At 45.6% G+C, this 25,578-nt stretch overlaps 1 protein-coding gene across 1 annotated transcript in view; it reads right to left on the reverse strand.

Annotated features, from left to right (window-relative positions):
* Positions 1–25,578, reverse strand: part of MYO1D (myosin ID) — a 174,351-nt gene that overhangs the window by 42,352 nt on the left and 106,421 nt on the right. Inside the window, exon 21 of the mRNA XM_058820485.1 lies at positions 18,539–18,693. Within this exon, the coding sequence (XP_058676468.1) occupies positions 18,539–18,693 (155 nt within the window). The remainder of the gene's footprint in view (positions 1–18,538; positions 18,694–25,578) is intronic.

Genomic DNA, 25,578 nt, shown 5'->3' on the forward strand with positions numbered 1-25,578 from the left:
GTGCATCCAAATCCACCCAGCTGAGCAGGGTCAGTGCTGCTGCCCTGGCCAGGGCTGGGGTAGGAGCACTAAGGTCACTCTGAGATTTGTCCCTGGGAGGGTGAGGCAGCTCTGGCAGTGCCACCTAAAGGAGGTGGAGCAGTTTGGGGTGTCACCTCCAAGGCATCAATCACAGCAGGTGCCTCAGATTCCATGAACACAAAGGCTTTTCCAGTTTATTCAAAGTAAATAATGTGGCCACAGCCTAGACAGGAACAGTGATGAGCCAGCCTTGCTCACCTCAGTGTGTCACCAAGGTCTGTGGCACTGCCACCACTCCTCTGGTGTGCCACAGGGCTCCCCAGGGTGGCACTGCCCAAGCCTGTTTGGCTGCTGGAGCTGCCCAGGCTGGCAGTGCTGCATTCATTGTTGGTTGGTCTGGAGAAAAGGAGGTCAGAGGGGACCCTGTGGCTCTGCACAGCTCCTGACAGGAGGGGACAGACAGGGGGACAGGGACAGGAGGACAGGGAACGGCCTCAGGCTGGGCCAGGGAAGGTTTGGATTGGATATTGGGAAAATTTCTTCATGGAAATGGTTGCCCAGCCCTGGCACAGCTTCCAGGGCAGTGGTAGAGTCCTGATCCCTGGAGGGGTTTAAAAGCTGTGTGCATGTGGCACTTGGGGACAGGGGACAGTGGTGGCTTTGGCAGTGCTGGAGGAATGGTGGCACTCAACCTCAGGCTTTTCCAACCCTGATTGTTGGGGAAGATGAAACAGGAAAGCCTTAAAAATATGATTGTCTGGCAAAAGATCTTGAGAATATGGAAACTATAAGTGAGACTGAAATGAGAGCAAGCTTTGAGATCCCTCAGTTACTGAACAACTGGGAAACAATGGTGTGGCCAGCTGAAGGTGATCCCCTTTTGATGGAACAACACCCTCTGCTTGCAGACAGGCCCAAGGGTCAGAGCAGACCCTACAGCTTGGCAGAAGGGGCCCAAAGAGGAGTTTTTAGGGTTTAAAATGTAACACAGGATGGTAATGTAATGATTCTTATAGGCTGTATGGAAATGCTATAGGATTTATATCTTGTACTAGATTGGTTAGTGAGAATCAGAATATTCAACATAGAAGGAGATTTATTGTATTGGAACAGGAACTTTGCTCTCTTAGCTCTTAGCTCTTGTCTCTTAGCTCTTGCCTTTGATGATCTTACCCCTTTCACTCTCTTTTCCTTTTACTCTCTCCCCCTCTCTTCTCTCAGCCTGCTCTGAGCTGTGTTTGGCAGCTCCCAGCAGGGCCCTGCACCCAGACCCTTTGCAATGAACCCCAAGTTCCTGACCTGGCTGCAGAGATCTCTCATCTCCATCCATCACCACTGTCCTACCCCTGACACTCCTACAGCTGATGATTTTATTGCTCTGTGCTGAGACCCCTCAGGCTGAAGCCCCAGCACTGAGCCCTCCCCCTGCAGCTCCTCAGTCCCTCCCAGCAGTGGGAGATGTGTCACTGTCACTGTCACTGTGGGGTGACACATCCAACACCTCCTGCTGCAGGGGGTGTGAGAGCCACACCAGGCACTCCCTGACTCACCCAGGTGTGAGTGAGGCTGCACCAGCTCAGCTCCCTCCAAAGCTCCCTCTCTCCCAAACTCTGTTTTCTGCCCAGTTCCAAGCTCATCCTGCTCCTTTCTCCTGTCCTTCAGGACTCTCCTGGCCAGACTTTTAACATTCAAAAGTCTTCATAGAATTCTTTATTATAAATCAATTTAATTCCAGCCCTGAGGAGCAGCTGGGCAAACGCATCCCTCACACTGCAAATGTGCAAAGAGAGGCAGGGATGAAGGCTCTGGAATTGGCTCCCTCATCCCACCTGGCACAAAGTGGGATCTGCTCAGCTGCTGGAGACATCTCCTGCCTTGGTTTGAAGGTCCTGAACTCTGAGCTGTGATGGCATTTCAGAGATCTTTGTCCCCTTTTGTCACTGCAGAGGGGCAGGAGGCTCCTGCAGCTCCCACCTGCAGCCCTGGGCAGATTCCTGACACCACAAATGATCTAAAATCACCTCCCCTGGTACTTAAACCCCACTTCACACAAGCCATGCCTGCTGGGAGTGATTTTTGGGGTTATTTATTTTTGGGGTTATTTATTTTTGGGGTTTTTGCACCTCATATTCCCCGGCTCTGGAAAACAGGATCCTGTCCTGCCTCACTCTCCAGCTGACGCTGAGCAAGGCAAAACCCAACATGTGCTGGTCTTTGAGGTGACAAATTGATGAGTAAGTGTTTTAATCACTCATTTTATTCTCTTCCAAAGTTCCTGGGAAGGAAATGTCACCATCTGAGTTTGGATGTGAACACCAAGGGTGTGTGTGTGGGGCTGGAAAGTTTGCAGCAGCCTAGGGTCATTGGGTTCCAGCACCAAAAGAGCTTTGCTTTCCTCTTTTCCACATTAAAAAGGGTAAAAGATCCATTCAGCAGATCCTGAACGTGGCTGGAGGCTCCACAGAAACATCTTTAATGCTTCCATGAACAGCATCCCACGAGATGTTCTTGAGAGGAGGAAGGGCTACACTGAGCTTTCAAGAAAAAGAAATCATCCCAAAAAATCAATAACCCAAAAAATCAATAACCCAAAAAATAAACAACTCCAAAAAATACCTCAAAAAATAAATAGCAAAAAAAAATCAATAACCCCCCAAAATCAATAACCCCCAAAATAAATAACCCCAAAAATAAATAACCCCCAAAAATAAATAACCCCAAAAATAAATAACCCCAAAAAAATAACCCCAGAAAATAAATAACCCCAAAAATAAATAACCCCAGAAATAAATAACCCCAAAAAATAAATAACCCCAAAAATGAACAACCCCAAAAAATCAATAACCCCAAAAATAAATAACCCCAAAAATAAATAACCCCAAAAATAAATAACCCCAAAAAATCCCTCCCAACACTCCTGCCCTGTCCCTCAGCACCTTTTCCTTTTCCATGTGGGATAATTCTTGGAGGGCTGAGGAAGCAGCAAGGCAGTGACTGCCCAGGGGCTGGGGATTTCAGGGTTTGTCTCTTTAATCAAAACAAGGAATTTTCACAAAAAAAACCTCCCAGAGAATGATCTTTGCTACCTCTCTCCCTGCCTGTCAGATCTCAGGCTACAGCAGCCACAGAAAGCTCTGTTTCCCTGGGAAACCAAGCTAAAAATAGCAGGGCAGGCTGGGGAGACTGGGCTGGGGGTTTGGAGATTGCAGCTGGAGATGGCATCAACCCAAAAATGGATGGGGTGCAGCGTCCCCCTGCTCACCCTGGTGCTCAGGACCCCGGGCCATCCCTGCAGGGTGAGAAGGATCCTCCAGGCTGGGCAGGGAGAGCTCAGCTCCTCTGGGGATGCAGCAGGGCTGGGATCCATCCCTGGGGCGATGGGAGGTGTCCCTGCCATGGCAGGGGTGGCACTGGATGGGTTTAAGGTCCCCTCCCACCCAAACCATTCCCAACCCCCTGGGGGTTGTTTTATTGCTTGGCTGCTCTCCACCTGAGCATCAAGGAAACATCAGAGTGCTCCATCCCTGCAGACACAAACTGGGGGCAGGAAGGGTCCCCAAGGCCTGCTGCAAACTGGGATTGCTGGGAGGGAGCCTGGCCCCTAAACAGTCCCAGGAGTGTGGCCACGTTTCTCTTCACAGAGAAAAACAGGCACAATTCTTCCCAAGAATATTTCTAAATTTCACATTCTATGAACCTCAGAAAAAAACAACTTTTATCTCTTTTGCTGTACCTACATTTGTGCAAAACTAAAATACAATATAGAAATTCTTTACCCAAAATAATAATGTTTTGTTTCCTTGGCCTATCAGGGCCAAGTGTGTGTGTGTATCAGGACTGTCAAGTGACAGTCACAAAATTCTGTACAATAAAGTGCAGTTATATATAATTAAATACTTAACAAATTCAACTTAAATATAATAAATAATGTAATGTAATGTAATATAATGTAATGTTATATAATGTAATATAATATAATACAATATAATAAATAAATAATATATATAATATAATAAAATATATATAATATATGTTATATATAAATATAATATATTACATTATATATTATATATTGTATATTATATAATATATTATATAGTATATAGTATATACTATATACTATATACTATATACTATATAGTATAACGTAATGTAATATAATATAACATAACAATATAATAGAAAAATAAATATATAATAAATAAATATAGATAATAGACATAATATAAATAATATAAATAATATAATAAAGAAATTAATTAACCTTCTAATATCAATAAAATCCTCCTCATCATCCCTCCTAACAATACAATACAGGAGGGTGGCACAGGGTGGAGTCACCCAGTAAATCTCCCATAAATGCCCTTCAGGGAGGCAGCAGACACCAGGCTGGGGTGATGCACAATGAAAACCACATTTCCTTCACCAGGATCAGCTCCTGTGAGCTCACACAAGGAAAAGCAGGAAGGGGGGAAAGGAATCATCTTTTGTGCATTTAATTCAGTCTAATTACTGGGTGTAATTAGTCAGCCTTGCCATGTAAGAGCCCATGAATCACAGCTCTGGTACAGGATGGATGGGGCCATGGGGATGGAAAAATGCTTCATGCTTCCTCCCTGTGGCCTGGGAATATTCATTTACACCATGGAGGTGGGTGAAGTGAAATGAAAGCAGAGGAGGAGATAAGACACAAGCCCTGCTCAGTGTCTGGAACTGAGGAACTGAGGAACAAGCTCTGGGTGCTCTGGGAGGTGGAATCAGCTGGGACATGTGGACATAGTGGCATTAAAATCCACTGAATGTGACCAAGATTCTCTGGACAACAACAACACTGCTGTGGTTTCCTTCCCCTGCTTGCTCTGTGTCCTTCTAAATATTCTGTTACTGTTCCCAGACGAGCTCCCATGGACACAGCAATATTCCTCTCTGTGACCCCAACTTCCTCCCAGTGAGCCCCATTTTGTGGCAAGAGCTTCTCTGGCAGCTCCATGGAATGGTAAATTAATCCTGCTTTTGCAAAGAATGTTATATCCCATCCCTGGAAGTGTCCAAGGCCAGGCTGGATGGGGCTGGGACAGTGGGAGGTGTCCCTGCCATGGCAAGGGTGGCACTGGGTGGGCTTTAAGGTCCCTCCAGTCAATCCCAGTTTCCTCCTGTGGTTTGGGAGGGATGGGGGTGAGGAGTGCCATCCCTGAGAGCAGCACCCACATCCCAGTTTCCCTGGGGAGACACCAACACCCGCTCCAAAGGCTCCAAAGTCACTTGACAAAGCTCAGCCACCACCTGGGAGTTACCCCAGCTGGAGGGGACACCGTGGCCATGCACTGAGGGGACACCAGGGGTGAATTCCTGCTCCTCCCAAAGCAGCACTGAGCTGTTCCCATGTTTGTGCTCCTGACCACTTAGAACATCCCTTCCAGCCTCACTTGGAGCCAGAGACTGAATGAATTTCCACAGATCCTGAGTGGTTTTACAGTGTGGCTGATTCCCTCTTGTCCTGCCTCCTCCATGGGGACAGCACAGAGCAAAGTCCTGTCCTGGGAAGGGAGGACAGGGCAGGAACCCCAGAGCTGCTGGGAGAGGGTGGAAAATATTCCCTCAGCACCTCCCATCCTCAGTGGGAATAACCCCCAGTGCAAGAGAAAACAGGAATTTTCTGTTTGCTGAGAAACCAGGAATGATCTCAATTATCTGGGGAATTATCTGAATTATCTGGGGAATTCTCTGAACAGCTGCCCAGGGCAGGGCTGGAGCCCCCATCCATGGAGGGGTTAAAAGCCCTGTGGATGTGGCACTTGGGGACAGGGGTCAGTGGAGGCCTTGAACAGCTGGACTCAGATCTTGGAGGGCTTTCCCAACCTCAGTCTGTGATCCTGTGGACTTCAGGAAGCTGAGTTTGTTATTTACACCTAAGCCCACGGCTCTGCTCTAATTTTCTGGGGTGCCAGAAAATGCAGAAGACAGGAGGCACAGTTTATTTGATGCATTTTTATCCATGTGTTTGGAATTCTGTTTGGGTTTGAGGTCAGGGAATTCAGGCTGACATGGAAGCACAGCCTGCTCTGTGTCACTGGGGTGTGAGCCCAGAAGGATTCACAGCCACCAGAAAAGAACATTTCAGGTGTGATCCCTCATAAATCCATGGCTTCAGTGGATTCCTGCATGCTGATATTCATGGAATTGCAGAACCATGGAGTGGTTTGGGTAGGGAGGGACCTTAAAGCCCACCCAGTGTCACCCTTGCCATGGCAGGGACACCTCCCACTGTCCCAGCCCCATCCAGCCTGGCCTTGGACACTGCCAGGGATGGGACATGATATTCTTTGCAAAGATAGGATTCATTTACCATTCCATGGACACACTCAATCCTAAATTCACAAATCACAGCAAACACAGCCCTGTCCTCCCCAACCACAGCAGTGCAGGGCACTGGGGACTGAGAAAGAACATCCAAACCTAAATTGGGGAAGAGAAAAACCAGGAAGACTTGAGAGGTGCAATTAAAAAGTTGGAGCAAGTCCAGATGAGATCACAAATATCCTCCAAGGGCTGGAGCCCCTCTGCTCTGGAGCCAGGCTGGGAGAGCTGGGGGGGCTCAGCCTGGAGGAGGCTCCAGGGAGAGCTCAGAGCCCCTGGAGGGGCTCCAGGAGGGCTGGAGAGGGACTGGGGACAGGGGATGGGATCTTGGGAATTAGGAATTGTTCCCTGTGAGGGTGTTGAGGCCCTGGCACAGGTTGCCCAGAGCAGCTGGGGCTGCCCCTGGATCCCTGGCAGTGCCCAAGAAACACCCTGGGATAGTGGAAGGGGGTGGGGATGGATGGGCTTTAAATTCCCTCCCCTCCCTAACCATTCCATGATGCCATGAATATGCAAAATGCTGATGACTTCCCATCCTGCACTGCAAACCCATTTACAACAACCCTACAAAAATGAACCAAAGCAGGTGTAAAGCATTTGTTAAATAAATAATCACCTCTGCTAGAATATTTCCACCAGAAAAAAAATAATTATGCTCAACAGAAGCCTTTGAAAACACAGCTCAGACTCTCCAGGAGAGAGCTAAAAGCCTAATTTTCCTGAAAAACAAACAGAAAAATTATCAAAAGATGAAGGCATGCCATGATTTAATGGCATCACTTCAAACAATAGCTCTGCCTGCAGTCAGAGCATGAAGCAGGGAGACCAATAATGGCAATAATACATCACAAGTGGGGGAGAAAAAGGAAGTCTAAATGATGCAATAAAAAATAAACCATGGCTTTGAGAGGCTCCAGTTAAACAAGCAAGGGGCCACGTTGTGCATTCATTATCATTCCAGCAGCAATTCCCTGGAGGCTCCAGCCAGCAGCACTGCAGCACACACCAGAGCAGCAGCAAAGAGCATTTTAAGTAGGTCACCAGTAAATATGATCATGATGGAGCTTTTTTGTTGTTTTTTGTTTGCTGTCAGTCACTGGGGCCCTTAACTGAGGAAAATGCTGGAGAAGGAAAGAAATGATGGAAGAGAATTCCAGGGAAATGTGTGGCAGCCTCCTGAAAGCAGCAGCAGCAGCAAACAGAGCAGCTCCAGGGCTCCCAGTATGAACTGGGATTTCAGGGGAAGGATGGGGACAGTGGGGAAATGCAGGCTGGAATTTAAGGCCCAGGGATTTAATGGGATCAGAGAATTATCCTCTTTCCTGTCAGTTTCCTTTTCCCACCTCTCAGGAATTTTGTACTGAAGAAATCAAGCTCAAATCATCCACCCCAGCGACTCTCTGGGCAGTCCTGCAGTAGGGGAAAGGAAATTCAGGAAAGGAAATTCAGAAAGGAAAGGAGATTCAGGAAAGGGAATTCAGGAAAGGGAAGGGAAGGGAAGGGAAGGGAAGGGAAGGGAAGGGAAGGGAAGGGAAGGGAAGGGAAGGGAAGGGAAGGGAAGGGAAGGGAAGGGAAGGGAAGGGAAGGGAAGGGAAGGGAAGGGAAGGGAAGGGAAGGGAAGGGAAGGGAAGGGAAGGGAAGGGAAGGGAAGGGAAGGGAAGGGAAGGGAAGGGAAGGGAAGGGAAGGGAAGGGAAGGGAAGGGAAGGAAAGGAAAGGAAAGGAAAGGAAAGGAAAGGAAAGGAAAGGAAAGGAAAGGAAAGGAAAGGAAAGGAAAGGAAAGGAAAGGGAAAGAAGGAAAAGGGAAAAGGAAGGAAAAGGGAAAAGAAAAGGCCCTCAGGCTGACTCCAGCAACAAAGCAGATTTACACAAAATTTCCCTCAGCTCATCCTCAATACATCTGTTTTCAAAAGGGGGAAAAAAAGCAATGTTTAAGCAACAGCTAATCAAAAGTGATTTAAGGATCTGAAGGGCTGAAATGAAGCCAACACATTAAAACTCACCACAAAATTACCATAACTGCACTTATGCAAATCTCTCTTATATTACATCAAAACCCCAACACTGCTTAATTTAGGAATTTGGCAGAGCAAAGGGGAAAGAGGAGAGCCATGGACCAAACACACTCAGAAATGTGGGTAAAAAATGACAACCTGCTGTAGGAGGATTTGTACAGAGAGCAACACTCCAGGCTCAGTGGATTGAGTTAATTTACTTCAGTTTTATACCAGGAATATGATTTTTTTTCTAGCCTGTTTTACAGCACAAGCTTTAACTTTTAGCTCACAAATTCAGTTCTGTATCTATTGAAAAAAAAAAAAAACAAAATAAAAGCTCTAAAATCTGTCAGGCAATAAGCAGTTTTGCCTTGTTTTTTCAATGTTTAAATTCTAATTTATTTGAGCTCAACTTCAGAAGGAATTGTTGGGAGCCAATATTTAGTATCTGATTAAAAGGTCCTCAGACATTTCCAAAAATGCCAAGCCCCAAGCTCAGGGTCTTCAGCACATTCAGATTTTATCAGTGAGATCTCCACACATATCTAGAAAAAACCCAACCCCAAACCTCCCCTCTAAGCTTAACCTTTGAGTTATGTGAAAAATCACTAATTAGAGTCACTAAATAGACTGAAATAATTAACTAGAATGATTTTCTGGGATCCCAATGACTTCTGACAGAGCAGCCACAGAAATGCCTTTTGGAGAACAACTCAAACCTGAGCTCAGGAGATGCAATGAGCCAGGCCAGAGGAGAATGGGAGGAAAGGAAACTGAAAAAAGCAGTTTTGGCTCTGCTGAAGATGCAGAGAAAAAGAGCAGGAAAGCTTTATTAATCTGTATTTCATGATACTTTGTTTTATGTAAGAATGTAAAAAATGGCCGGATCAAATATCTAATATATTAATAAATATCAACATTTAATATTCCCTTGAATATTAAAAAGAAAAATGCATATTTTCCTTATCATTTCAAACATGACCAACCTACTGATCCTCTTTATTTTATTAAATTTCCATGTCCCTAAAAATATTCAGGCCTTGAAAACCATTGCTGTCCTCATTTTTACAGAAAGCTCTTTGGGACTGACCCTGAGAGCTCTCCCCAAACTGAAGGAGTGCAGTTAAAGGCAAAGCTTTTCCTCAGCTTGGCTCAGGCTCTGGAGCACACCAAGACCTTTAGTGGGAATAATGAGAGCCAAGGTGGGAAACTGGCATTCATATTTTCTGGAAAAATCCCTTTGCTTAGGATTTTGCTCCTGGGAAGCTGAGAAGCCTCAGAGAAAAAGGAAAACATGAATTATCTGATTTGCTTCTCCTGTGTTTTGTAGCTTTGGAATGTGTTTGGAGATTGTTCACCCACAGGTGATAGTTCCATTGGATTCTGCTGTGAGTTGTTTTGATTCAATGCCCAATTACAGTTAAGCTGCGTTGAGGCTCTGGAAAGACTCACAAATTTTCATTATTATCTTTTTAGCCTTCTGTCTGTATCCTTTCTGTATTCTTTAGTAGAGTTTAGTTAATTTTTAAAATATAATATAGTATTTTACTATGTTATATTAATATATATAGTATTATACTAGTAATATATAATAGTTATTATAATACTATATACATTACTATTATAATACTGTATTATAGTATATATATACAGAATTATAATAGTAATATATATCGTATTATAATAACTATTATAATACTATATATTTTTATATAATATCTAATTATATATATTATATAAAATATAGTAATATTATATATTATATATATAATATATATTACTAGATATAGTAATATATAGTAATATATACATTATATATAATATTATATATATAATATATAATATAATATTATATATATTACATTATATTATATTATATTATATTATATTATATTATATTATATTATATATATTTTATAAGTTATACGTATAATATATAATTATATATTATATATAATATATTTAATATATTATGCTATATATATAGTATAATATATATACTATACTATATATAGTATTTTATATATATATATATATATATATATATATATATATATATATATAGTATTTTTAGATATAATATAGTATCATAAAATAATAAATTAGCCTTCAAGAACATGGAGTCAGATTCATCATTCCTTCCTGCCACAGGGCACCACACAAATAGAAGAAGGTGGGAAACCCAGCTTGCAGTGCCTCACTGGGAACAAAGGGGCTGCACAACTCCTGGTGGTGTTTTAGCATCACCCACAAGGTGGTTTTGGTGCCTGAAGCTTTGTGAGCAGCTCCTGGTGCTGCCAGCCCAGCCCAGCCCCTTTGCAGAGCCCAGGGGCACAGCCTGGGCTGGGATCCCAGCACTGAGCTCAGCAGGAGCTGCACAGGTTGGGAGCTTTGTGCTCACACCAAAACCCATCTGTGTCTGTTTAGGGTCCCCAGGGGCTGTTTGCAGCTCAGGGCTGCACACCCAGGGGGTTCTCCCTCTCCAGGAGCTCCACATCCCTCTGGCACAAACCTCAACCCCTTCCTCAAACCACCCCAGCACGTCCAGGTTTTGAGCTTTGGGCTGTTCCCAGTGCCCGGCCCGTGTGCCAGGGCAGCTGCTGGGGCAGCCAGGCTGTGCCAGCCCAAACCCAACCCAAACCATTCTGGGATTTTGAGATTTTGGGATGCAGCAGAGGATTTGGGGCTGTGTTTGTACCATCCAACACTTTTTAGGAGATGCTTCTGTCAGGTTTTAATGGGGGCAGGGTGATGGTTCATGGAATCATAGCCAGGCTGTGCCAGCCCAAACCCAACCCAAACCATTCTGGGATTGAGCTGGGGGTGTTCACCTGGAGAGGAGACCAGGGGTGACCCCATTGTGGCCTTGCAGGGTCTGAGGGAGCCACAGGAAACATGGAGAGAGAGGATTTCCAAGGGATGGAGGGACAGGGAATGGCTCCCACTGCCAGAGGGCAGGGATGGATGGAATATTGGGAATTGAGAATTGTTCTCTGTAAGGGTGGGGAGGGGCTGGGATGGAATTCCCAGAGCAGCTGTGGCTGCCCCTGGATCTCTGGCAGTGCCCAAGGACAGGCTGGAGCAGCCTGGGATAGAGGAAGGTGTCCCTGTCACCCTTCAGAGCTTTAAGATCCCTTCCAACCCAAACCATTCTGGGATTTTGGGATGCAGCAGAGCATTTGGGGCTCTGTTTGTACCATCCAACACTTTTTAGGAGCTGCTTTCTGCTTGTGTCATGTTCTAACGGGGGCAGGATGATGGTTCATGGAATCACACGATCATTAAAGCTGGAAAAAACCTTTAAGATCATCAAGTCCAACTGTCAATCCAGCACCCTGCTCATCACTCCAGTGCCACACCCACGGGGTTTCTGAACATTTCCAGGAAAAGCAAAAAGTGTGGATTTGTGTCAAACTTTCCAAGTGTTGAATGAGCACCGAGAGCTGCAGCTCAAGACTGAAAATAATAATTTGTGATAATGAGTACACTGAGCAGAGCCCAGAGCCAGATAAAGAAGAGGTTTGTAATACAAGAAACTTCCATTTTCTATTCCCACTGCTGAAGGAAATCCCCAGTTCCCAGCACCAGCAGGGAAGCTGGATTGGGCAGGGTGGCTGTGGGATGCAGGAATTCCTGATCCTCAGGGCTGATTACCTGAATTGCTTTCTGATCATAAACATCTCAAGGAGAGCAGGGAGCTGGACAGAACCTCATAAACGACACAGAAAATGCTGAGGGCTCTAAAAAGAAAATTAGTATTTAAGGGTCTGAGGCTTCTGAAAGCCTGAGGGAGGAGCAGGAGGAGGAGGATGAGGAGGAAGATGAGGATGGCTTTGAGTTTCCTACTCCAGGACTGGCTCCCCTCTTCTGTCAGTCTCAATGCTGTTTTTCCCCCCAAACCACAAAAAATCCAGTTCCACCCTCGTGCTTTAGCTTGTCCAAAGATGGGAAGGATTCACCTGTTTAACCCAGCAGATCCTTCAGCTGGAGACAGAAAATGAACTGGGAAACTCAAAGAACTCTGCAAAAGTCAGTGAGAACAAACATCATTTGGACAATATCACACTGGGGTGGTGGGATGGAGAGCACCTGTGGTTATTGGAGAGGATCTGTGGCCACTGGAGAGGGAACTTCTGCATCTCTGGGGAGCACCTTGGGACACTGGAGAGCCCCTCTGGTCACTCAAGAGGATTTTTGGGTCACTGGAGATCTATCTCCCAGGAATTACAGTTACTGAGGAAACCTGGGTCCAAATTCCCAAAGTAATCCAGGATTTTTAAGGGCCAGAACAACGCCAGGAAACCCCAAGAGACACCATGGTAATATCAATTTCCTTCAGCACCTCAAGCCCCAAGAACTTCATTTTTACTCCCAGGAGGACCCTGGACATGAAGCTTTAGCATCCAGGAGCTGCTCAGAGAAGGGAAAGCACCAAAGTTACACAGGGCTGCTGGAATAAAGGATAAAAAGGAATAAAATTGAATCCACTTTCCAGAGAGTTTTGTACAAAATTGGGGCTGGCACACAATGGCAGCAGGGCACAGGCAGATTAGGGAAGGAAAACCGACCAAAAATCCTCTCTGGACTCAAAGGAAGACCATGAAACACAATTAATTGTTACTATTCATGTTATCAGACACAAGAATTGACTTCTAGATGCAGAGGCTGGGACTCAAATAAAAGATTCACACAAACTCATCAGCCTGGGGAGAGCCCAAAGCCCTCCCTGGAGCTCATTGTGTTCCCAGTGTCACAAACCCAGCACTGAGGGGTGGGAAATGGATTTGTAGAAAATTCCTAAAGTTTGATAGAAGGTTTACTTAGAATGTATCTGTGTGTAAACCTTGAGATAAGAAATGCTGACTTAGAAATGCCATGGAATAGGACAGACATTGTTGAGAGAGAAATGGAACTGGAAACAAGTTTCAAAGGATGGTTTTGTAAATAAGATTAGATATTTTAGAGAAATAGAACTGTGAAAGATGCATTGTAATAAGATTTCATGAAGGGTAATTTGAGATGTTTGGCTTTAAGGCATTTACAGCACGGTGCAGCAAAAGCTGATAAGTTAAGAAATACTTATAATGTAGTGTAATTTATAATAGTTATCTTTTGATTGTAATAGTGTGAATTATAACATCTGTATTGTCTCACCCTTCACATGAGACTGAAAATTGAATAAAAGTTTTTAAAACATCTCTCAGTTACCCATCTCTGGGTCAGAAAAGGGATTAATCCAACACTGAGGGAGACAAATCTGTTTTTCCATGTCAGGAACACATTGAGAAGTGTAACAAAAAATAATTTTCCACTGGAATGTGAGCTGGGGAGGCGTCCCTGGCCAGGGACCCACTCAGAGATGGAGGGTGAGCAGCAGCAGCAGTGGCAAGATGAGTTTTAAGGAAGGGAATTATCTTCTTAATGAATTCCCTTCTCACAGGACAAGTGTTTGGAAAAAGTTGCAATGAGAGTTTTCCAGGATGTACAGGAATTAAACCAGAGGCAGTCTCAGCAGGGTGCAAATTTCTACAATATCTTTCAACAAATCTTTCATTTGTTGTCCCAAGAAAAACTCATTTCTCAACCCAAGTTACAACTGTGAAGTGGACAGAGGAATTACCAGAGCTGATTATTGGGGAGCATAGAGTGGTTTGGGTGGGAAGGGACCTTAAAGCCCACCCAGTGCCACCCCTGCCATGGCAGGGACACATCCACTGTCCCAGGTGGCTCCAATTTACATCTGTAATTCTGTAATAAATGTAATTTCTGTATATATATATATTATATACAGAATATATTTATATATATAGTAAAAATATATTAAAATATAATATATATGGTAAAATATATATAAAATATTATTGATATATATTATATATTGAAGATATTTATATATATTATATATATTAAAAATACATAGAAATATATTATAAAGTAAAAATATATAGAATTATATAAATATATATTTATATTATATAAATAGATTTTTATTTTACATATTTTGTATTTATATACAATTTATATTTAGATTTATATATATTTATATATTTTACTATATATAATATACATTATTATATATAATATATTATATAGATTATATATAGTAAGAATATATGTTAAAATATAACATATATAGTAAAAATGTGTATATTATATATATTTATATATATATATATATATATATATATATATATATATATATATATATATATATATATATATATATATATAAAAAAAACTAAATGAATCCAGGGCACACTGATGATTAAAATTGGCTGACAGGTCCCAAAGAGCCATGGAAAATAGAAAATTATCCTCAGGCAAGTGATTTTCTGCCGGAGTTCTGCAGGTATTGCTTTGACTGATCTTTTAACTCCCTCTTCCCTCCAGGAATGCTGGAAGGAGCCCAAGGGCTGAGGCTCAGGCAATGTGGGGATTTGGGAACAAAAAGCACTGGAGCAGCCACTTCCTGATCCCAATGTGTGGGCAGGCAGAGAGAACAGCCCTGGCTGCTCCCAAAGGGCAGGGAATGAGCCCTGGGGACAGGATGGGCCTTGGGCACCTTCCCTGGGGACCCTCAGATCACCCACATGGGGGGGACCCCGCACAGCTGGGAGCACAGGGGGGTAACCACAGCTGGGTGAAGAGCACCCAGAAAACCCTCAGTGCCCTGCGCTGCTGGCTCCAGACATCCACAGCCTGAGGGGCCCCGAGGATGTAAAATGGAAAGGGAAAATACAAATCCTTCCCTTCCTGCTCCCTGCCTTGGCACACCAAGGATGAGGGCACTGAGCTCAGCACAGCCCCTTTGCTTCCTGCTGGGCACCAAGGGCAGAAACCTGACCCACATTGTCAGAACCCAGGAAATTCCTCTGGCTGCCCTGGAGGATTTGAGACCCTGCCCAAGGGACTCAGAGACCTTGGCACAGAGCCCAAGACCCCTGTGCCTTTGATTTAGCCCTTGGAAAAAATAATTACCAACCTTATATGAAGAATTACAAGCCATTAAAGTTTAAGTAGAATGATGGTGAATTTATCATGGGGTGAAAAAATAGATTTTGGGGTTTTCAGAATGGGGCAAGATGGAGGAATTGGGGTGTGTCCAGCCTTTCTCCTTCTTCTTCTTGGCCTCCATCTTCTGGGTGATGGTGGCACTTTTGGTTTAGAGTAGAAGCTCACTGTCTAACATAGGTGATAGGTATTGGGAAGTAATTGTAAATATTGTACATGTAGGTTTTAGTATAAAAATATAACACCAGTATGAATGGACCTCAGCAGGCCAGAAAAAGAATTTTATAGATAAGATACAATAAACAACCTTGAGAATGAGAACTGAAGAGTTCTAACTCCTTTGACTGCCAGGCTGGGAAAAGAGACTTTCTAACACATCTCAGGGTCACTGTGAGCAGCAGAGATGCTGAGAGCAGATTTCACCAGATTTCACCCACCTGCTCCTGCAAGGCTCCACTGGATCCCCCCAGCTGTTCCAGGCACTCCCTGATCCCAGCCCTGAGCCAGGGAATTCCCAGGGGAGCCCATGGACACTGCTCACTGCTCTGCAGGCACACATGAACTTTGTGTTCACTACATCAACAGCTCATCCAGCTTCCCATCATTTCCATTGGGAATTCAGCTGCATTGTAAAAAACCCCAAATCCAGCTGACTCAGTAGAAGTGTGACTTGAACTCCTGTTGACTCACTAAAAATGTCACAGCTCACAGCAGCCTCATGATAGTTTTGTATAAACACTTATTTGCGAACCACAACCTCAAAGTAAGACAATTCCTACCAGGAATAACTTTTAAAAGACACAGCTTTGTGAAGCTTTCATGGGTGATGCAAAGAACTGTGAATCAGGCAAAACATTCCCAAATGTGAAGCCTTTGTGCCCAAAAGCAGCACTGAGAGATGTCACCTCTGTAATTTCTCTAAAATGTCCAAGTTATTTCTTGCTGAAAATATCCAAAATTCCCAAACAGAGGGTCAGCATTGAAGCTCCCAGTTCAAAGAGTTTGGAACAAATAATAAAACCTGATAGAAAGCATCTGGATGAGAAGGTTTGGGTGACACCATCAGCCTCCTCCTCCCCTTTCCTACACCACAGAATTCACTGAACTCACATGGTTTTATCACACACAGTTAAAGGATCATCACCTATCAGCCTAGGACACCTCAGCACTGCCAAAACCTCCCAGCAGGGACTCAGGATGGGTGCTGGGATGGCTGGAAATTGATGTTAATGCTCAGAGAGAGCCCCAGAACCCACAGGAGCTGCTCCCCATCCTAGCTGGAGCAGAGCTCCTAAACCCCACCATGGATGGGATCTCCCAAGCAATTGAACTTTTAGGGTTGAGATTTTCCTGCTGGCTCAGCCTCAGCTCCTCCTCAGGCAGGGCAGAGAAACTTGACCCTGGCAGGGCACACCCTCAGCTAATCCTGCTAATGAGGAATTCCCCCGTTAATGAGCAATTCCCCCGGTGCCTCCCCAGCTCAGCTAATCTCATCCTCTGACAGCAGTTTGTGACTCTAGGAAAATGGAAAGTGATGGAAAACATGAATACATTCCTGAATGTTTTGATTTACAGATATTGCTTTGAAGAGGGAAACCATGATATTTATATATTTGGGAAATTAAATGCAAGTTGTCTTGTGCATTGCCCTTCATCCAGGAACTTTCATTGGATGTTGCAGAAAAATGGGTTCTACAACAGCTCTCCCATTTACCCAGCTGAGATTTGTCATTTGAAGCACTAAAATAATGCTAATATTGTGTTAAGTGGAGCAGATCAGCACATAAATATATTTAACTGCTGTTTTCCTACAGACAGGGATTAGATTAAACCAAATTCTTTTGGAAGATAGAAATGCCATTGTTAAATCAGTGTAAGAAACTGGAAATCAGCAATTCCCACCTTTAGGAAGACAATGTGCAATGTTTCAGGCTGTGGTCACAACATCTTTGTTAAAATGAAACCTCTGCTTGACGCTGAGTGGGGACAGGTGACACAAGGGCTGGGGGGACCAATCTGAGCAAAATTAAAAGCAATTTTGGGTAATTGGAGACTGTACAGAGGAACTGGAGTGTCACCAAGAGTGTCACAGCCTGTCCCCACACCAGAGAGCTGGCAAGGCTCTGTTTGGGAATTTGTTTGGGAATCCAGGGACTTCCAGGATCCCCAAACAAACTTTGCCTTACAGAATCTCCTGAGCCTGCAAGAGCAGCTGCCTTTGCCATGAAATGAGATTCAGGTAAAAGCAAAACCAGATAATGTTTCCTGTTGCTTTGCAGCACTGAATTTCCCCAAACAAGTTACACCAATGCTGAGAATTCATCTCCAAAGGACTCAGCCCCTGTCCAAAGAAGCACAGGCAGTACACTGTGGTGGTGAGAGGGGCTGGACCAGCACAGTCTTCTTGAATTCATGGAAAATACCCTAAAGTGACCAAAATTCCCTCTCATTTTCCTGCCACTCACAGCTCTGTGTGAAGATTTACCTGTAGAGTTCTGTGGAGGTTGTGAACAGCAAAGCCAAGGCTGCAGGTGCTGGCAGCACCATTCCTGGTGGGAATCAGGAACAGGAACTGTTCTGGAACAGTTCCTCTGGAACAGCAGGAACAACCCAAAGATCTGCTCACTGCACACCCTGGAGCTCCTTTCTGTGCCTGGTACTGCCTGGAATTCATTTCTGGGATCCAAGAGCTCAATCCCAGATACCCCCACACCAATCACCAGCTTTGGCTCAGGGATTTACAGGACAGACAGACTCCAGGGAGCACAGATGACATTGCACAGCAATGATTTACTGCTCAAGCAATAAATCACCTGCTGGTGATTTATGGTACTGGGGCAGGGGTCAATCTGAGCAGAGAAAAACTCAATTTTCATTTTAAATATGAAGAGTTTGGCTGCAGGAAGCCCTCAGGAGCCACTGTGACACACTCCAAGTGCACCTTCAGTGATATTTGTCCCTGTGGCTGTCACACACACACAAGGAAGGCAAAAGAGGAACACAGAAGAGGGAACCAAGTGTTGCAGGTAAAAAGTGTGCCCAAAAAATGCCAGGAAGAGAGGTCACTGTGGCAGCCCAGCACCACAGTGACTCCAGGGATGGTCTCCACTTTAAAATGGGTGTCCAGCAGCCCCAGCCCCAGCCCAGCACTGACCTCTTGAAGTGACTGGCCAGGACCCCCACGAGCTCCCCAATCCTGCTGTCGTTGGAGGGGTCATTGCAGAAGAGACAAACGATGAGATCCTTGTTGTCCTTGGTGTGGAACACCACCAGCTGGTCCTTGCCATTGGAGACACTGAGCCCCACCAGCTGAGGAGAGAAAGGGAGAACAGGGTTATAATGATATAAAAATGTTGATTCCCTACCCCTGGAAGGGTCCCGGGCCAGGCTGGACGGGGCTTGGAACAGTCTGGGACAGTGGAATGTCACTGTGATATTTTCTAGAAAATTCCCCTTGTCCAGGATTCTTCTCCTGGGAAGCTGAGAAACCCCAGAGAAAAGGGAAACCAATATTATCTCATTTGCTTCTGCTGTGTTTTGCTGCTGTGGAATGTGGTTTGGACATTGTTTATCAACAGGTGGTGTTTGATTGGTTTCATGTGACTTGTTTTGACTTAATGACCAATCACCATCAGCTGTGTCAGGGCTCTGGAGAGAGTCACAAGTTTTTCATTATTATTTTGTTAAACCTTCTGTAAGTATCAATATGATATGATATATGATATGACACGACATAACGTAATGTAATATAATGTAATGTAATGTAATGTAATATAATGTAATGTAATGTAATGTAATATAATATAATATAATATAATATAATATAATATAATATAATATAATATAATATAATATAATAATATAATATAATAGCCTTCTAAGAACATGGAGTCACATTCAGAATTTCCTCCCTTTACCAGGAGACCCCAAAAATCCCACAGTGGGAGGTGTCCCTGCCATCGCAGGGGTGGCACTGGATGGGCTTTAAGGTGCTTCCAAGCCAAGCCATTCCCTGATTCCCTGATTTCCCTGTGCCCTTGGCACTGCCAGGCTGGTTGTCTCCTCTCCAGGATGCCCCAGCAGGGAGCTGAGGGGTGGCAGTGGGTGGTGTCCTCCCAGGAGCTGAGCAAGCGGCTCTGTGGATTCAGCAGCCTGGGAGGTGTGAGGGAGAGTCCTCACCGTGCCTGGATGGTCCCAGCAGCTCCTGTGTCACTGCTGTGTCCCTGTGTCACTGCTGTGTCACTGCTGTGCCCCTCTCCCTCACCTGGCAGTCCCTGTGTTACTGCTCTGTCCCTGTGTCACTGCTGTGCCCCCTGTCACTGAGGTGTCTCTGTTGTGTCCCTGTGTCACTGCTGTGCCCCTCTCCCTCACCTGGCAGTCCCTGTGTCACTGCTGTGCCCCTGTCCAGACACCTCCTGTGTCTCTGCTGTCCTCCTCTGTCACTGCTGTGTCCCTCTCCCTTACCTGGCAGCCCCTCTGTCATTGCTGTGCCCCTCTGTTATTGCTGTGCCCCTCTCCAGACACCCCCTGTGTCACTGCTGTCCTCCTCTGTCACTGCTGTGCCCCTCTGTCATTGCTGTGCCCCTCTCCAGACACCTCCTGTGTCTCTGCTGTGTCCCTCTCCCTCCTCAGGCAGCCCCTCTGTCACTGCTGTGCCTCTCTGTCACTGCTGTGTCACTGCTGTGCCCCCAGGGCCACGGGGCACACAAGGATGTCCCCAGCTGCTCTCCCATCACCTCAGGTCACAGCTCTCCCCAAAACCCCCCTGGGTGACCCCACTGAGTCCCACCCTCATCAGGAGTGTCTGTCACCCTCTGTCACCCTCACAGGAGTGTCTGTACCCTTCATCAGGAGAGTCTGTCTGTCACCCTCACCAGGTGTGTCTGTCACCCTCACAGGAGTGTCTGTCTGTCCCCCTCATAGGAATGTCTGTCACCCTCACCAGGTGTGTCTGTCCCCCTCACAGGAGTGTCTGTCTGTCCCCCTCATAGGAGTGTCTGTCTGTCCCCTTCATAGGAGTGTCTGTCTGTCCCCCTCACAGGATGTCTGTCCCCCTCATAGGAGTGTCTGTTCCCCTCACAGGAGTGTCTGTCCCCCTCACAGGATGTCTGTCACCCTCACAGGATGTCTGTCACCCTCACAGGAGTGTCTGTCTGTCACCCTCAGGAGTGTCTGTCCCCCTCACAGGAGTGTCTGTCCCCCTCACAGGAGTGTCTGTCTGTCCCCCTCACAGGATGTCTGTCTGTCCCCCTCACAGGATGTCTGTCACCCTCACAGGAGTGTCTGTCACCCTCACAGGAGTGTCTGTCACCCTCTGTCCCCCTCACCTGCCCAGCAGCCTCTCCAACCCTCACTCTGGGAAACCAGAGGTGTCTGAGGCTGTGCCAGGGCAGGGGGATGTTGGCAGAATTCCAGGTGGATATTGGCAGAATTCCTTCAGTGCCAGGGGTGAACAGCCCTGGCACAGCTGGGCTGGAGTCCCCATCCCTACAAATGCCCAATAAATTGTGCATGTGGCACTGGGGACGTGGTTTGGTGCTGCTGCTGCTGGACTTGATGATTTTAAAGGTTTTTTTCAACCTGAACAACTCTGTGCCACTGTCAGTTGCAGGTAAGAAGAATTTAGGAAGAATTTGAGTGGCAAACCCTGCAAAGCCTCAAAGATTCCCATGTTCAGGCATGGATTAAGGTCTGCCTCTCCTGACAAAATAAAAAGGTGCAAGGGTTTGGTTTGGGGATTTTATTTTCTGGCATTTTCTTTTTGCACTTGGCTCATCAAAAGCTTTGTAATCATCTCACAAAGGAAAAAAAAGGGAATTTTTAGGAGGGGCAATCTGGGAGCACAGGTTACAAAGATGAATATTAGACAAAGCAAGAAAAGGACCTGTGCTGGGGAAACAAAATGTAAAGAGGGCAAAAAAAGCTTCAAAAGGCAAGTACAGCAAAGCAGAGAAAGGAAAACAGAATAAAATAAATAGAATATAATAATTGGGATAAAATACATAGAATATAATATGTGGGACAAAATAAATAGAATGAAATGAAGTAAATAGAATATAATGAATGAAAAAATAGAATGAAATAAATTGAATATAATGAATGATAAAATAAAATGAAGTAAATAGAATATAATGAATGAAAAAATAAAATAAAATAAAATAAAATAAAATAAAATAAAATAAAATAAAATAAAATAAAATAAAATAAAATAAAATAGGTGAAAGCATTATGAGTACAGAGAGAACACAGAGGACTTTCCCTGTCCATTAAAGGGCTTCTTTGAGCCATCCAGGGATTTGCAGAGGGCAGCCCCATTCCCCTACAAGTGAGAGGCACTCATAAAGCATTTTGTTGAAATTAAAATCTCATTATTCCCTTGTTCAGGGGAAAAGGCTCCTGTCCAGCTGGAGATTCCCAACCCCTGCCAGCCCAGGGGGCTCAGGCTGGCTTTGCTCACCATGTGGAATTTCCAAGGAAGCTTCTCCAGCAGCTCTGGATGCCTCAGCCCCCCAGAAAAGCCCAGCCCAGCCCAGCAGCCTGCTCTGTGCCCTATTTTTGGGATCACACTCCCCACAAGGTGCAGCCTCTGGGGTTTTGTTGGTTTTTCCCCCAGCAATGAGGGGCAGCAGCTGCTGACCCTCCTGTCACCAGTTGCCCCAGCACAGGTGGGGTTTATTCCCAGTTCGGGCTATTTTGGGGCTGTGAAATGCTTTCCCAACAAGCTCCACCTCGTGCACAGGCACTGACAGCTGCCTGGCTTTCCAGTGTCCCTTCAAATTAATTTGCATGCTTAAATACCCTCCCGTGAGCACAATAGCACCACAGGGACTGCTGCCATCAAGGTTTTAAATGTGCAGCGAGTGTGAAAGATGAACAAGTCGCAGTGTTGGATTTGAAAAGGCAATTTAAACATTAATTATTCAACAGAACCCTGTTAGGAGGCCAAGAGCCCTTCAAAATCTTCCCATTTCACCCCTCCCTACAAGACTCTGAGTGAATAAATGCCACACAAAGGAAATAATTTCAGAGAAGGTGCTTATCTCAGTATTTACCAACACTAATATTGGCCCTGCTTGAAGAGCAGGAAAAATCCTCAGCTTGTGCAGAACATCCTTTATTGTGTTCAGTGCAGGGGAGATGTGGCTGCAAGAGCCTTCCTGATGCCTTTTTATTCCTCTCAGGCAGTACCTGTTTGGTTTTAATTCAGGTAAGAACAAGAAGGGCACTGTGTGTTGGTACTCTGAGGCAATGCCAGAGTGCTGGAAGATAAAAAATGCACACAGAGAATCCCCCAAAGCAGCAGCTCCACATGGAGAACCAGCAGGGCTGCCAGGGAAGCTGTTGTTTATCAGATTGGGTAGAGAATGGCACATTCCTCACCCACAGCCATGGCATGGTTTGGGTGGAAGGGACCTTAAGGATCACCCAGTGTCACCCCTGCCACGGCAGGGACACTTCCACTGTCCCAGGGTGCTCCAATCCCATCCAGCCTGGCCTTGAGGGATCCAGGGGCAGCCCCAGCTCCAGGGCCTGCTCACACTCACTGTAAAAAAACAACCCTTCTCTCCATCTAAATCAAATCAAACCTGGTTCAGTTTGGATTTCCCAGCCCTTTCCCCTGCCCCAGTGCAGAGCTGGCCACTCCTGTGAGTGTGACACGAGGGACTCCAGGCAAAACTGGCTCTGGGAGATGGGGAGAGATTACCTCAGCTGAAAACAAGTTGGTGTGTGCAGCAGGCATCAGCTGAGTGTCTCCAGTGAGATCTCCATGGAAACACCACCCCTGAGATGCTGCTGTGCTGGCAGGGCACTCCTGAAAGGCTGGCAGGGAGCAGGCAGAGGATTCCAGCCCTGGGCATGGGAAGGAGCATCCCTCTTCCCACAGAACACTCATCAGGGCTGCTCCATGGATACACATCACTACTGGTGCCATTATTGTCCATTTTGTCCTCAAAAAACCTTCAGAGCATTTCAAACCATTGCTGTTGTCCCAAAAATGAAGGAATTTCTGTATCATGATCAGCTCCTTCCACATGGTGGAAAGGCTTCCATGAAAGGAGGCACAGAAAAATGGGGAGAGAGCTCAAGGCAACTCAGAGGTGGAAAAACAACACAAATATAAACATTAGGTAAGAAATATAAACCATAACTACAACAAGGAACAAACAAGGATTGACTTTGCCAGGGTTCAATCTGAGAAATCCTGGCAAGAGAAATACAAATGGAGTGGAAGGGAGTAGGTTTAGATTGGATATTAGGAAAAAATCCTTCCCTGGGAGGGTGGGCAGGCCCTGGCACAGGGTGCCCAGAGCAGCTGGGGCAGCCCCTGGATCCCTGGCAGTGCCCAAGGCCGGGTTGGACGGGGCTTGGAGCAGCCTGGCATAGTGGAAGGTGTCCCTGCCATGGCAGGGGTGGCACTGGGTGGGCTCTAAGATCCCTTCCAATCCAAATTCAATCCCATTATCCTGTGAAATATTTTGTGTATAAATCAAAGACACCCCAAATTCTCCTCCTCTCCCTTTCCTGCAGCTCAGCAGGATCAGTCCCACCCCGGTCCCAGGGCAGCCCAGGTGGGCTGGGGCTCCTCCCCAGGGCAGGTACAAGGAGAAACTGTGAGCAAAGCTGCAATTTTACACCACAGAATCCACCAAAGCTTGGTTTAATCCAATTTCCACCCTGGAATGTCACCTTGGCAACCTGTATGGGGGAGCAGAGGATGTCCTGGACCCATCCCTCCTGTGCCAGGCACTCCAGGACCCCTGGAATCTCAAGGACTCCAGCTCAGGTCAAAGAAAGTGTCTGGCCAAGATAGCCTGTGGTAGGTACTGAAGGGAATAAGTGCACATCTGCCAATAAAACTGATTTATAGCTGCAGAAATGGGGGAATTCTCAGAGCAAGAGTTCTATCTGCACAGACCATTAACTGCTCTTGTCCCGAGGAACTGCAAAGCAGCCACAGGACCAACACTGAGCCAAAATAAAAGCAATATTGAGTCAAAATACAGCCAAAAATACAACATAGAGCCAAAATACAACCAACACAGAGCCAAAATACAGCCAAAAAACAACACAGAGCCAAAATACCAAAATTGAGCCAAAATATAGCCAAAAATACAACATAGAGCCAAAAACTAGAACACAGAGCCGAAACACAACCAATACTGAGCCAAAATACAGCCAAAAACACAACACAGAGCCAAAATACAGCCAAAATAGCCAAAACAGCACCGCCACAGAGCCTGCCCCAGGGCTCTCTGTAGGAATGGATATTCTATTTTAAACACACCTTTTACAGGTGAAAAAGCAACAATTACTGACATTTCTTTCTGAAATTTCTTTCTAAAATTGTACCCGACTTGCTTAGCTCTAATGTAAAAGGCATGAAGGATTTGAGAGGGAAATGTTCAGGTGACCAACAAACGATCTGCTGTAAATGTGCAATCTGCACCTTTACACCCATCAGGCACACAGGTAAAACAGACATTGTCCTAAACCTGGGATAAACACAGATTTATCTCTCATTAATCCTGCACTCAGTGAATTTCAGTGGCCTGCACTCTGGTTAAGGTAAAGGTGGAGAAACCAACAGTGCGAAATCCTGATGGACAAAATTCTGCCTTGTCCACATCACCAAAAAACAACTGGGCGGGAACAGCTGGAAAATCAGGTGTGGAAAAGCCCTCTGCTAAAAGGCTCTGTGAGTGCGGGGGTGGCTGAGCTCTGCTGGGAGCCTGGGGGGGTCTGCACCCTGGTTTTCAGCAGCTTGGGGGTGTTTTAACCTGGCTGGGGGTGTCTCCACCCTGATTTCACCAAGATAGGGGTGTTTGGACCAGGCTGGGAGTGTTTGCAGCCTGGTTTTCAGCAGGCTTGGGGGGTTGTTCACCAGGCTGGGGGTATTTTCACCAGGCTTGGGGTATTTTAACCAGGCTGGGGGTGTTTGCACCTTGGTTTTCACCAGGATGGGGGTGTCTGCATGAGGTGGAGGGTGTCTGCACCCTGATTTTCACCAGTCTGGGGGTGTTTTCACCAGGCTGAGGGTGTTTGAACTAGCCTGGGGGTGTCTGCACCCTGATTTTCACCAGGCTGGGGATGTTTTCACCCAATTTTAACCAGATTGGGGGTGTTTGCACCCTCATTTTCACCAGGCTGGGGGTGTTGTTCACCAGGCTGGGGGTGTTGTTCACCAGGCTGGGA

The sequence above is a fragment of the Ammospiza caudacuta genome, chromosome 27 (genome assembly GCF_027887145.1).
Source record: "Ammospiza caudacuta isolate bAmmCau1 chromosome 27, bAmmCau1.pri, whole genome shotgun sequence".
Lineage (NCBI taxonomy): Eukaryota > Metazoa > Chordata > Aves > Passeriformes > Passerellidae > Ammospiza > Ammospiza caudacuta.